The 15,141-nt window shown below is 34.3% G+C and overlaps 1 protein-coding gene across 1 annotated transcript; it reads left to right on the plus strand.

Moving 5' to 3' along the window:
• Positions 1-1,254: 1,254 nt before the first annotated feature.
• On the plus strand, positions 1,255-13,548 carry LOC127849204 (protocadherin Fat 2-like). The gene is made up of 5 exons (XM_052381923.1): positions 1,255-1,306; positions 10,170-10,452; positions 11,476-11,594; positions 12,396-12,464; positions 13,298-13,548. Exons 1-5 carry the CDS (start codon positions 1,255-1,257, stop codon positions 13,546-13,548), a joined length of 774 nt encoding a protein of 257 aa, XP_052237883.1.
• Positions 13,549-15,141: the final 1,593 nt, after the last annotated feature.

Here is a 15,141-nt window from a genome sequence, read left to right on the forward strand (position 1 = left end):
CGATGTAAGGTCAGTTTCATAATCTTAATAAGGCCGAGTTGTTTTGTTATCTTAAAAAAAAAATCTTTGTTAATAAAATTTCCTCAATTTAACCTGATTTGAGTGAGAACGTTTACACAGTAGTTGCACAATTTTAAGGATCATTAATTTAAATATTATAACAACAAGTCTCAACGCCTGGTTTCGCAAGAATTATGACGGTAATAGATTCAAATTTACTGACTATTTGATCATTTATCGTTTAAAAAATCAGTGTGTGGTTAAAATATTGTTTAAAAAAACACCTTATTTTAAGTTGAACACTCTTTAACTTGTAAATTACCTAAACTAATTAATACTAAACGCAAATTTACATACGCGCTTTAATCCACAAACATATACTGAATGTTCATGAAGCCTTCATATTGACAACAACAGTATGGGAATTTATTTAAGTTATTGAATGTCATATGGTCATATTTATGATACAATATTTTTCGATAAACTGGATTTTGAAAAAAATAATTTTTATTCATTTTATATTGAATTAATAAGCAATTTTATTATGGAATTGTGATTTGTAGTTTATTAAATAAAAACTATGTAATAACAAAATAAAGATTTTTATTTGAAATTGCTTATTTAAATAGTGTGCGTAATTTGGGAATTCCGAATATGTCATATTCATTATTACATTAAATACAATTTTAAACTCACAGTAAACACTATATTCCGTATAACACATTTAAACACCATATTCCGATATATTAAAGTTAAAGCCAAGTTCAATCCAATTTTTGATACATTTCAAATCCTTTTTTCACATCCTGTCGAGTGGTAATCCTATAGGCAAGTGACAAGTTAAAGAAGTGACTACTGTAAAATCATTTACCAAGGCAAGCTCCGCCTTTCAGCTTCCTAACTTTGCATCGATTTAGCCATTCAGTGAAGGATTCTGAAATGGCCTCGGAACTGTTGCCGAACTTCACAAACAGTATGACCAATTAGAAAACAACACATTGCGTAGTGAATAAAACACAATTGCTGATTGGTCTAAAGGAAATATTTCGAAATATCAATCTAAGTTAATTGACATTTCATTCCTGAAAAGAGTATGATTTTATAAATTTTGTTTTGGATACGTGAAATATGTTGTTTATTCCTAGTAACAATCACTCGTGATTTCCGGTACTGACCATTGCTATAAATGTCCAGCAGTAGCGTGCTTCAAACGCAGTTCGTGTCAGCAACGAAAGGATTTACTTGAAACCAACAATGAAAGGATTTATCGGAATACTCGCCTTGGCTTACTTGTTCCACTATGCAGGTAGGCGGATATTATTTTATAAAATATATAACTAATTTTATTTTTTATTCCGAACACCTATGTTTGTGTTTAAACTATTTGACATTTGAGAAAAAACATCATCGGTGAACCCATAGACCCCATATTTCAAATATCCTGTTTAAGAGAATATGTGTCGTGTTCTGAGAAAACTGGGCATAATGCATTTGTGCTTAAATTGTCGTCCCAGATTAGCCCGTGCAGTCCGCACAGGCAAATCATGGACGACATTTTCCGCTTAAAATAAATTTTCGGTAAAAAGGAATTTCCTTTTAACGAAAAATACCATCAAAGCGGGAAGTGTAGTCCCTGATTAGCCTGTGCGGACTGCTATTTTATACTTTACATAAGCAATCATGGTAGTATCACAAAACATAACGACAACAACAGAACTCTCCAAATTATTCAATCGTTTCGCGTTGTAACGCTTTATAATTTTCAGGTGTTTAAATACTTAAACGATGCACATAATGGATATTTTAGAGCTTGGTAAATGTTCAGTATTACTATTTCCTCACACATATTATAGCTACAACTAAATTTTGCGAATCTGATACATTTTTTTTTATAGTTGAGTCAATTTACCAAAACGCGAAAAGGCCCCTTTAATTCTTAAATGACAGATTCAAGCATTTAGTTTTAAACCACGATTTATAGGTGTTTCATTGGCATTCTATACGACACTGTGATATTTATTCAAGAATAAAACCAATACCCGTCACTTGTTTATTATTTAACACAAAAACGAATTTCCAAGTATTAACACAATAAACGTTAGTAAAACTGATTCTCATATAAAAGAATAATTACTTTAAACATGCCCCTACAGAAATATCGGTACTCCTTATGAACAATTTTCGCAATACGCTCTCTATTTTTGAATAGCACAAACGATTTACTTGCTTGTTATTTTATGTTGTTTGAAGAAACGCTCACTCACTGTTCTTCAGAAGAAGTGACTGACTCACTGAAGCACTTAATTAAATAATAAAGCGCTAGCAGTATGTACAAAACCGAGCTCACTCGCGACGGGATATCTTTACTTTACAATGATATATTACCTACAATTCAATAATTTAAATAATACAAACGTATTTAGAAAAAGAAAACACAACCACATTAAATGCATATTAACGAATACATAATTAAAAACCTCATTGGAATTGTATTCAACAGGGGTTATAAAACATAATCGTTTACTACTCTCTCCGCCTCAAATACTATATATCTTCAGCTTGACATGGCGAAATGTGCGCCTGGCTTCCGTTAAGAACCTAAAGTTTTTAAAATATCTAAAATATTTACATGAAATAAATCTCTATCTGTAAATCGGATACTTTGCATTTTGCAAGCGGGTATGTGCGATTTTTCGAAAGAAAAAACGTTGACGAGTAACAAGCTTCACTAACGATTCAAAAGTAAAAGTATCAACAGATAAACACATTTTGATTTTTGTTTACGCTTTTTATATTGTTTGAGGAAGGTTTTGAGGAACACTTACTTGTACCCTCTTAAGCATTTCTCAATATTTAATTCAGATTCAGATTTTTTTCGCACGACAAACCATGGAATTCGGTTTGTGGGCGCCACATTGATCGACTGCACAAGCACATAATTATGTCGCGATTTATATATATCGCGTCGACAGAAACACATGTACTTTATTCAAATTATGGAAATCCATCTTCGTTTGATGTTTTTACGGAAAAACTAGAATTAAGGGCGAATGTCATTGAGTGCAAGGTTAAATAAATCGTGAAATAACAGTTTCAACACTTTCACATGTTTTCTTTTTGCATGGCTAAGTAAAATTTAAAACTTAAAATACAGTTTCCCAGACTTTGTGATCTCTTTTGTAATGTTTTTTTTCTAAATTTAAACATTCTACATTGTTTGAGATTTAAAAGAATTGTATGCACAAATAAACATAAAAAAATTGTCAAACAAAACCATTGCAAGATATTTGTAGATAATGACGCAACTTCTAATCTTTGGAAAGAATCACAGATTGGTCGCAAATCAAGAAACACTATCTAGCTCCTTTTTTTAGTTGTATTTATTTAACCTAGAATACGAATATAAACATGTATTATTTGCTCTTATATGAACTTCAATTTTGTTTTAAATAGCGCCTATTTATTTTGAGAAATTAGATTAAATTTTGGCAAATATTTTCTCGTGTTCCGATAAGTCTCCTCAAATATGAAAACACGTTACCGCATGATTGAACACAGCGTTGCGAGTTTGTGTCTCCAGTTACAAATACATTTTCTTTGGTTTGATAAAACATTATATAAAATCCAATAGTCTGAAAAATAGCATAATTATACAAAGAATTTCTCATATAAGACTGTGTAGTCTACTCATGTGTCAATCTGTTCTGTCGAAACTACAATGTTGCACTCAAACATCTCGTTACGATGGACCTAAAGTTGCGTTTTGACGACATAGATTCGTGGTACTGATGATCATGTGGGTTTTTCGTGCACCAAAGAGAACAACACTAAATAAAAAAACGCCATATCACATTTAAACTATTTGTCGTGTTGACGTTTTTGAAACAACGGCAAAAAAGAGCGCGATACGACAATGGCGATATTTGTCGTCCGATCTGTGGGAGCGTGCTTAGAGGAGGGCGCCACAACGCCAACATGAAATGACTACACATGTCTTATTATTCGTATCGAAATTTACCGAAACTGAATATTTTTATCCATAATCAAAATTGTGAGTTTAGGCTACCGGTAATAACTGCGTTAAGTAAAATGTTTGAGGCTGCCTGGCTGGTCACTATTATGCCGATGGACCCGACGTGGGTTTTCTCAATTTCCCAGAATGTACCGAGCATTTTGTCCTGTGTACCAATCAGTGTATAATCAATGATTTTAACAACAATCAATGCCGGTTGCTGTTTTAAAGAACACACTGATAATGTCATCAGAGATTCTTAACTAACGACCGCGTTGTAGAACACCGGGCCAAGATTCACCCATGGAAACCATTCGGCAAACCTATTTCGCGTTCCGAGTTATTAAAAACTCGAAACACCTGAATTAGATATGAGTCGCATAATGGGAAAAACCGGGCTTTATGCATGTGCGTTAAGTGTTGTCCATGATTATCCTTTGCAAACCGCTCATGCATTAAAGTGATGGTATGGGCATTTTTCACTGATTGATTGAGCTGAAAAGAATTAACAGGTCAAAAGAGTAATTTAAAATATTGTTACTGACCAATTATCTGCAACTCATCTTGCTTCCAGTTGTTTATAAAAAAATATATATATTATATTCGATATTTTACATGACTGGTAAGTCCTCTAAGCCGAAATGATCCGTAAAACAAAATAGTGTCTTTGTGTCGTATGAACGAATCTGCACTAAATACTCTATTTAGATTCACATCGTAAATCGAATTATTTCTGTCGTCAGTTGTCAAAACAAAAGTACGGTTGATATTCAAATGCATTATTTTTCTTTTTCCGGGATATTGTTTTAGTATGCTGATGCTGCATTAACAAATATAAGTGTATTTGAAGTGAAAAACACCAAAAATAAACAACGGTTGCGATAACTATAAACTGTTAGATGTCCAATATATCACTTTAAGCCATGTTTACCTTTCATGCGACCCTATTATATCTATATCTCAGCTGTCACGAAATGCTTACCAGTAAGTACTGCATCAGCACAATTCATTTGAAAGACAAAAAAAGCCTCGCTCTGGGGAAACAGGGCTACGCATGTGCATGTCCTTTCAGCGCAGTGGTTGGTATACACGCTTCTCACCAAGGCGATCCGGGTTCAATCCCAGACTCATTTTTGGCATAACGCGAGTGATTTAGTTTCTTTACTATAGGGTTATATAATGCAGAACTGTTTGATAGAATTAAGAACATGATATTGAAGCGATAGATGCGGAATGTCATGTCCGTAACATTTGAAACATAACATGGTGTTCGTGGGTCGTATGAATAGATATATTCGCGGGAATGAATCCGTAGAGTACACGACTGTTTTATAATCCAGTTTGGCGGGGATCAATTGATTTATTATAAAGAGTTTATTGATTTATTTGATACTTTTAACGGAATATCATGTACTTAAACAACAGTTATAATAAATATTTAATTGTGTATTGGAAAACATAAGTATATTTTAACAAGCAAAGTCGGAAGGATAAATTTAATGAAAATTTATCTTCACTGTCTTTGGTAGAAGTTCTTACGTACTAGCCAAATAGATGTATGATTGTTTTGTGCGCTTCATTTTGTTTTTAAATTTCTTAGATAAGTAAGATCATTTGCATCGTAAAATGGAATGCATATGTTGTGGTGATATGAGATGTAAAAAGAGTTTACTATCCATATAATATTAAGTTAAACGAATTTAGAAATTTTGTAATAATTGCGCCAGCCTTTTGCGAGCTTTAGGGACGAATTTTCTTGGAAAAATTAGATACTCTGTAATGACTTCTACTTTGTGTGGCCTTCCCTTTTACAATCAGTGGCCCTACCCATGGTAATGCTCCACACGGTATTATTTGCCAATGTTCTGGTAATAACGCCTAACGTGTTTTATTGGCTATTTTCGATTTGATAGAATATTATACAGTATTATTTGATTTTTAAATCAAATTATAGTCAATAAAGATGATACCTCACGAAATAATACTTAATCGATGATTGAATTCAAGTATATTTAGATTAATAGTGACAACATAATTACGGCACTAAAACTGACCAAAGTTTGCCATGCGACTATATTTTCGCGAAAGAGGCCACCCTGTTCCTTTTCAGGAATCCCTAAACAACAGTGTGGGAAGACTGCATGATATGTGATATCATTCATGGCTAGCGCGTGATTTAATGTTACGTACACTTAAGAGTAAAAAAAGAGGCGTGTTAAAAGTGTCGTATTTTATACTCTATTTTGAAAAAAATAATAGGCCCGTGTTGCGGGAAATAGGTACTATCTGTCAGCCTGTATCACAGTATTTGATAGGTTACTCCTTCGTGACCAGAAAGCAGCAGTAATACAGTCATATTGTCGGCTCAAGTTCTACTTAAAAGTAGCGCGGGTACTCCGTAAGTATAAAATATACCAAAAGTATACCACGGAGTATGTCCGGTTGTCTTTAAGCGTATTTTCCTCAACCGGGGTACATTCAAGTATACTAAAGGGCAACCGAGTAACTTGTATGTAGTATCTGAGCCGACAACAACCAAATGAGCAACAGTATTGCAGTGATATCGCGGTGAACAGACTATCTCTTCACAAATCTGACATTTTTTCAGTAACGAAATACTGAACTTATTAATTTCGAATCTTACTTTTAAGCCATTTATGCCTAGTGGACTCTCCCATCCTTCTAAATTGGATCAATTTATTTCCAAAATTAGTGATGTCTAGTATATTTATTTCTATATTTAGAATATTTCTTACAGAAATTGCTTTAAGCAAACAGCGAAGACTCTGATGAGACGCCGCATCATGCGGCATCTCATCTGGGTCTACGCTGTTTGCCAAGGCCTTTTTTTCTAGACGCCTGGTATAAATGGGTTACAAGAGTGTGACAGGGAAAAAATTGATGTATAATCATTTAAAGACCAATGCACACATGGGCCCGGAACGAACCCGCGATCCTCGTATTTGTAGCGTGCCCTGTACATTCGGGAGGTCATTGAGGTCGCCGTGGGGTAATGGATAAGGTGTCTGCCTAGCGACCGAGTGGTCATGGGCTCGATCCCCACTGTGGGAGCGTTCTTTAGATTTCCCCAAAGACATCAAGTATTGGTTCTAGGCCCAGGAAACGGACTCGAGAGCGTTTCAATAAGATTGAGACTTTCGATGCAATCAAGGTAAAATAAATAGGTTTAAACTAAACTACACTCGGGAATTGAAGCATATTTATGATACGTTTGTATTCGAAAAGCAGACAACGCTTGTTTTGCAGGATGTATCTTTAACTTGACACAAATAATAAAATATGTAGTAAAAGAGTAAGTATTTCAGTCACAACATCGTATTCGTGACGTCATTGGTGACATAAACACACTGGCCAAGTAATAACAGGACCGGCACAACCGAAACACTTCCAACGTCGATGCCTGAAGTGTGGTTGAAAGAAATATATTAGCTATGCTCAATGAAAACGGGGCTTAATGCATGTGCTTAAAGTTTTGTCCAAGATTTGTATGTGCAGTCCGCACAGGCTAATCAGGGACGACAGTTTCCGCCTTTACTCGATTTTCGTTTAGTAGAGACTTCCTTTAAACAAAAAGGAGCAGAACGCGTCGTTCCTGATCAGTCTGGGCGGAATTGAAAGTATAATCTGAGACAACTATTTATGCACAAGCATTAAGCCCTGTTTTCCCATACCGGGCATCATATAAAAAAAGACATTTTACATAAAGTACCGCATACAGATTCTATTTCAAAGAAAATACACATGTAATATATTGCGAAAAGCACACGAATTTACTTTAAAACGTCGGATACATCATGCATGTGCAATTACATATTATCACGTGCACATCGTTCATTTAGAATATTTATAGCCAATTTATTCATATAAATTTAAAAAGTTTAATAGTTTAATAGTTTATTTCAGTCTCACTCTTCATGATACATATTAATATGTACATATACATTCAATAACACAATCATATTCTAAAAGAAATATGAGCGACTCAATATTCGTGTGAACATTATTAGTACATTAGACGAATATTTCTATATTGGCAAAGCAGAACAGATGATGGAAGAGAGATAACCCTTAAAACCAAATAACATCTGCTAATTGAAGGAGCAAAACTCGGGCTTTAAAGCTCGTATAGTGTTTCCAATGCTATATAAGTAATTCACATATTTTCGAAGTAATCGACGAAAAACACTTAAAATAATTTTCTGTTTCATCGATTTCAAGTGATGATTATTTATAATTTGAACGGCATTTTCCGGAAGTTGTATTAAGTAAGGAGAAATATTTCGCTTGCTTAAATATTAAGTAACAGTGTAAATTGAATCAATTTCACTGCTTTTAATTGTCATTTTCCATTCTGTATACACGGCCCCTTTACAGCTGTAATTATTAGCTATGCATATAGTGCTTACTATATTTTAAACGTTTTTCAATGGATTGTGCATAGAATATTGAACACTTATATGCCCCTTATAAGTGTAAATTATGCTATGATATATGTATTATGAGCTTTGACTTCACAGACCATAAGCTTCATCAAAGACATATCAAGAATGAAATGGGGTTTCTATAATTGGATAATTTCGTTATATCGAGTTTATAACTGTAAATTCCCGGAAATCGTACTTCTTTTATTACATACGTACGAAACTACTGTACGATTTAACCCATTCATGCCTAGTGAACTCTCCCATCCTTCGAAATTGGATCAATTTATTTCCAAAATTAGGGATGTCTAGTATATTCATTTCTATATTAAGAATATTTCTTACAGAAATTCCTTTAAGCAAACAGCGTAGACCCAGATGAGACTGCGGCGTCTCATCTGGGTCCACGCTGTTTGCCAAGGCCTTTTTTCTAGACGCTAGGCATAAATGGGTTTAACCTTTCTATGAAATCCAATTTTGCAAAGAAATCTTAAAATAGTATTCGGTCATTTATATAACATTCTGCTTGTTCATGTAAGTGTCACAAAATTGTGAACAAAATTCGTTAAATAAGCCCCATTCTGCGAAAACTGGCATTAATGCATGTGCGTAAATTGCCGTCCCAGATAAGCAAGTACGTTCTCATGATCCATCCATCCATCCATCCAGCCATCATTCCATCCATCCATCCATCCATCCATCCATCCATCCATCCATCCATCCATCCATCCATCCATCCATCCATCCATCCATCCATCCATCCATCCATCCATCCATCCATCCATCCATCCATCCATCCATCCATCCATCCATCCATCCATCCATCCATCCATCCATCCATCCATCCATCCATCCATCCATCCATCCATCCATCCATCCATCGATCAATCGATCCATCGATCCATCGATGCATTTATCCATTCATCCATCTATCCATCCATCAATCAATCCGTCCATTCACTCATTTATTTACAAACATATATAAAAAGCATAAAGTAAATACAAAATATACATCATTTCGTAGAAAGACCAATTTACAATATAAGGAGTAAACATGTTATCCTGTTTTTGTGAGTTTAGTTAAACACTTATTACAGTATTCTGCACCAAATTGTTTTAGTGAAAACAAATATTTCTAACTTCATATGTAAGATATTTAAATCTTCAATCTTCAATAAAATACTGAAAAAAATAGATTTGTTTTGTTTCGATAACTCAGCGAATGGCATGCTAGATATTTAAGTAAACGAAAACGGGCAAATATGATTATTGTCACATCCGATTAACAATTTTTATTCTGGATACTATTACTAAAAAAAACATGAACTTTTTGACATTGATAATGATTAGTACGAGCAATTAATATTTCTTGAATAATAAAAACACGTAGAAAATATATTTTTGAAAATTTCTTACTTTTGCTGACGTAATCGACGTATACATTCTAAAAAAATCTAGATAATACAACTGTTATTCGAATACTTTCAAAATGTTGTGGGTATTTCAACGACTTAAAAACGCACTTGTTTTTGATTATATGTATCACTACTGCGATAAATCTGTAAGAAAAACTTAACCTTACGATGGCGTACCCTAAATAAAATGTAAGCAATTATCTGGTGAGTTCCGTGACCACATTACCTTGTTCATTCACTTTTATTTACACAGTTATGTTTCTCAAACGTTCATAAACACTGCTTGGTTATTTCTTTTAGACGCTCAGATCACTGCATGGACGATAACAACGGGCACTGTAGCTGGAACAAATGGTGCAATTGTTTCTGGTTCAGTCACCGCCGCGATCTCGGAAACAATCGCTGCCGGAGGAACGCTTTTCACTGCAGCCGCAACGGGAGTCGCAACGATCGGTTCTCCATACGCCATTACCACCGGTAACACCGGTGATGTGATGGCGATCAGTTCAACCGGTGTAGTCACATTGGCTACCGGAAAGAGCCTCGACTTTGAAACCACGCCTAAATATACCTTAACAATAACGTAAGTTAGACTTTACGAGTTTTTGTTGATAACGCTGCTTTTTATTTAAAGGGGCCTTTTCACAGATTTTGGCATTTTTTAAACTTATTCATTAAATGCTTTATATTGATAAATGTAAACATTGGATCGTAAAAGCTTCAGTAAAAAAATAAAGAAAAAAAAATAAAAAAAGGAAAAGAACATTGCCCGGAGCAGGTTTCGAACCAGTGACTCCTGGAGTCCTGCCAGAGTCCTGAAGTAAAAACGCTTTAGCCTACTGAGCTATTCCGCCGAGTACACATTTATGAAGTATTTTGTACCTTATATAAGCAATCTTCGTAGTTTCACAAAATTTAACGACAAAAACAGAACTCTCCAAATTATTCAATCGTTTCGCGTTGCAACGCTTTATAATTTTTAGGTTTTAAAATCGTCAAAAGATGCATATAATGGCTATATTAGAGTATGGTTAATGTTCAGTATTACTGTTTCCTCACAAATATCATAACTAAAACGAAAACTTACGAATCTGAAACAACTTTTTTTCAATTTTGTCAATTTACCAAAGCGTGAAAAGATCCCTTTAAGCTAACTTAATTGAACGATTGCGTAACAACAAAAGATTGATCAATACACGTTGTAATTACGTTGGACATCACTACATTGTTTTGAGATTATGTTAGACTTGTAACAAATTTGCTATACTGTAAGCTCAATGCGTGGCAGAACAGTTCTATAAACGTTGGCTAGTGCGATTACTCTCATTTGCATAAACGTCAGTGAAAACATGTTTTGTCTAATTCATATTTGTATTAATGTATTAAAGTACAAAATGTTTTTGTTGGAACGAAGGTCTTTATTTCACATTAAAATTTTACAGAATTCACATATCATTATCAATTAATGCATATATATTTAATAAGAATGTATTTCATCACATTTCTGTTTCTGAATGGGTTGGGTTGGCCTGCCCTGAGAACAAGCCCCGTTTATAAGCTTAAACGTCTTTCTGCTTTATTTGGAGTTTATGTTTCCTTTACATAGAGCATTGGCTTCGAGTGGGGGTACAACAGGGACATTGACTCTTACCGTCAACATCAAAAACGTCCTCGAGTTCGGACAGAAGCAGTATGGTGTATGTATGTCTGACGGAGCGACCGCAGGTAGGAGCTTTAAAAAATTCTAACATTTGAACAACACAGAGTGCACTCTATGCAGTGCATAACACAATTTTGTTCAATTTTATTGATTCTTTTGTTCGATGTTTTACTGAACATACTTGTTTTTAAGCATTTTATGATATCGGTGTTTTACTTAACATACTAGTTTTTTTAAGCATTTTAAAAAATAAATCGGTGTTTTCCTGAACATACTGTTTTTTACGCATTTTGTATTATCGATGTTTTACTGAGCATACTATTTGTTTAAGCATTTTATAATATCGATGCTTTACTGTACATTCTTGTTTTTTTGCGCGTTTTATAATATCGATGTTTTACTGAATATACTTTGTTAATCATTTTAAATAGCCATGTTTGATTGAACATACTTATTTTTAAAACATTTATATTTAGATGACTGGTTGCATAATATTTTAAAAATTGAGCTTAATTATGAATGCAATTATTACATGTGAATACTATCAAACAGTCACAGCTCATTATCACATGGATGCCAGGGCTGACATCACGGTTATTTATTGTAGTACAGTACTCGTATTTAACATTTACCTGTCAAACATTTCACACACAAAACAAAATCTGTTCACCTTTGTGTTTCAAACAATTACTTCAAAATAACTCCGATCAGAAACAGGACTGTATTCAATTGCCATAAATAAGCAACCACACGTTATAATCAAGTATATCTGCGGCTGCAACTGAAGGTTTACTTTGTATATATTTGTAGGCGTAATAAACAACCATTCTCAATTATTTACAAATTCATGATGTGATTGTTTTCAGACACGACTGTCGGGACCTACACCGTTTCGGACAAAACATCTGGTACAACGCTTACCTACGACATAGATTGTAAGAACACCCTTTTCAGTACTTTTATTTCAATATTGCTTGTGGTCGAACCATCGTATGATTCCAATTAAAAATACTAGTAGTTTATGTTTACATAGACCAATTCTACATACATAATTTTCGTGCAGTCTGTTTATTTAAAAAATGAATAATAAACATAAACTCATCCCTTTATTCATTATATCGCCATTTTCATCGATTCATTCCTTTGATATTAATATTTTATAATATTTTATTACTGCGGATGTCCTATGAGCTAACCACTTGACCGTCGACGAATTTTATGTTTTTCAATGTTCCGAACGCGTTCATCTATTCAATTCAAACGTCATAGATGGATAGTTCTAATTTGGGAGAAGCGCATAAGATGCACTCTATAATTATCGAGTTATTGCCCTTGCCGTTAATCGTTTATATGCACAATATTTACGGTTTGTGTTCGTTATGTTAAATGCTTTTAACTAATTCATTGGAATATTTTTTACAATTGTCAGTGACCCTCTACTAAGTATGAGTAAGTGTTAAAACTCTATGAAACTGTAGCGGCTATGCTTCATGGTGACGATCATCAATTAGGTGTAGAGTTTATTCTACTTATCCAGCTTTATTCTACTATGTGGTGTATGTTATTTCTTATTGTGCCGTACTGTTTCGGAAATGGGTCTTAAATAAAGGACCACGAACTTGTGTATAATAAAATGCAATACTACTGGAGCAGCAGGAGTTTCACTTTTTTATATTGCCCTGGTCATTGTCAAGTCTCGTTTTGTGACATTTACTCTTATGCTGAGCGTAAGGATAACACATGCCTGACACGTTTATATTTATTCCAGCTGGAGACACAAACGATTATTTTACGATCTCTTCCGCCGGCGTGCTTAAAGTAGCAACGGGAAAGACGTTGGCTCAGAAAACCACTGGTGGCTACGAACTGACGCTGTCGGTGACGGAATCCGGATCAGTCGCAGGCGATGGATTTACCACAGTCTGGATTGCCGTGGGCACATGCGGGAGCTCTGCAGTGCACGTGGCGGCGACTATGGGGGTCACTTTGCTTGCACTGGTCGCTTCCGTTTTCGCATAGAGAGGGGCATTTGGAGATGAACGCAGACAGTCGTTGTATGGCTGTAGTGTTGGCATTCGCAAACATTGTAAACAAAATATATAAGACACGCATGTGCTAGTTTATTGAAGTAAAAGTGCGTTATATAATAACGAAAAACAATTTTAAATTGCTTTTTAACAAATATAATAACTTTGAGTAAACTACATCTATGTGTTTTGACTATCAATGCATTTATGTTTATTTTAGAAATCGGCAATTACTTCTTTAGCCGCGTTCTATATAACGAACAGTTAATACATTGACTGTTACACTTCTTTCGATTTCAAGGCAAATATATTGGGCGATGTTAATACTATATTTTGTTTTATGGACATGTAATGGCGTTGTCGCGTTGATTCCACTCGATATGTACTCTTATGTTGTTTGTTTTTGCATTTTTTCGTTTGTATGTTAATGTCATTAACACCTTTCATACCTTTATTCGGTAAGGGGTGCCAGTATGAATGTCTTCAGGGATGTGAAATTTGGCTGCCTCTCACCTTCTAAACTTTGCCTTTTGTCCTTTTCTCGAGTTATATAGTTTATATGTGAAAACCAATAAAAACCTGTGTTGTGTGCACTCCGTTGTTATAAATTAACAAATGAGAAAGTATACTTTTTCATTTAATATCGTGTTATGACTCTCATTTTGCCAAATCCAACGTAAGCCTAAATATCTAAGGCGATATATGTACACGTGCGTGAATAAGGCTATATTATGTTTGTTTTATTTCTGTTTTGCCTGTAAAAATGTGGACAATATACATTTAAGTGCTGCAATTAATTACACTTATAAAAATGTAGGACAACCTGATCTGACGATCTTAACCTCTTGTCAGCAAGTTTATGACATGTCCGATGTAGCACTTTAAGACATGTTCTTAGAAACTGTTTAGAAGAATTGAACTTCAAGTTTGTTTTTATGGCTTTTAACCATTTTATATGTGGATAAAGTTGATACAGGCAACATAATCAACACTGAAATAGAATGAACGAAAATAATACAAACGAATGGTACTGGGAAATTCTCTTTAATATAAAGAAGTGAAACTCCAGCTGCTGGAGCAGTATTGAATTTTTATTAAAAACAATTAGTTGGTCCTTTATTTAAGGCAAGTGACCGATTGACCAAACAGTACAAAACAGCACAATACAGCGCAATACAAACCAACATAAACACAAAATATGAATAAAGCTGGGGTCACCGCCTTGGAACGGTCAATGCAGAGCATTGGGGGTTTAAACCTGGTTATAGAGCGCTCAACCTCACACTTGGCCCAGCAATATTCATAATACATTTAAGTGTAAATACAATTTAACGTCATAGCATTGTAACTCAAATTAAACACTAATAAAAGGGAATTAAAACGCATTCAATTTAATTACTATTTAATTACTCAATTGCATTGAAGATACAAGAGTAACAGAATTACATCTTTTTGACGAACGATCAAATAAAACTATTAACAATTGTCAACTACATTCCTTCTTTATAGAAAAGATTTGAGAATATAGAATCATAGAGTTAATATCTCAGATAATCATCGCGCGAATACAGGAAGAAGCAGCAAT

Source organism: Dreissena polymorpha, chromosome 10, assembly GCF_020536995.1.
Source record: "Dreissena polymorpha isolate Duluth1 chromosome 10, UMN_Dpol_1.0, whole genome shotgun sequence".
NCBI lineage: Eukaryota > Metazoa > Mollusca > Bivalvia > Myida > Dreissenidae > Dreissena > Dreissena polymorpha.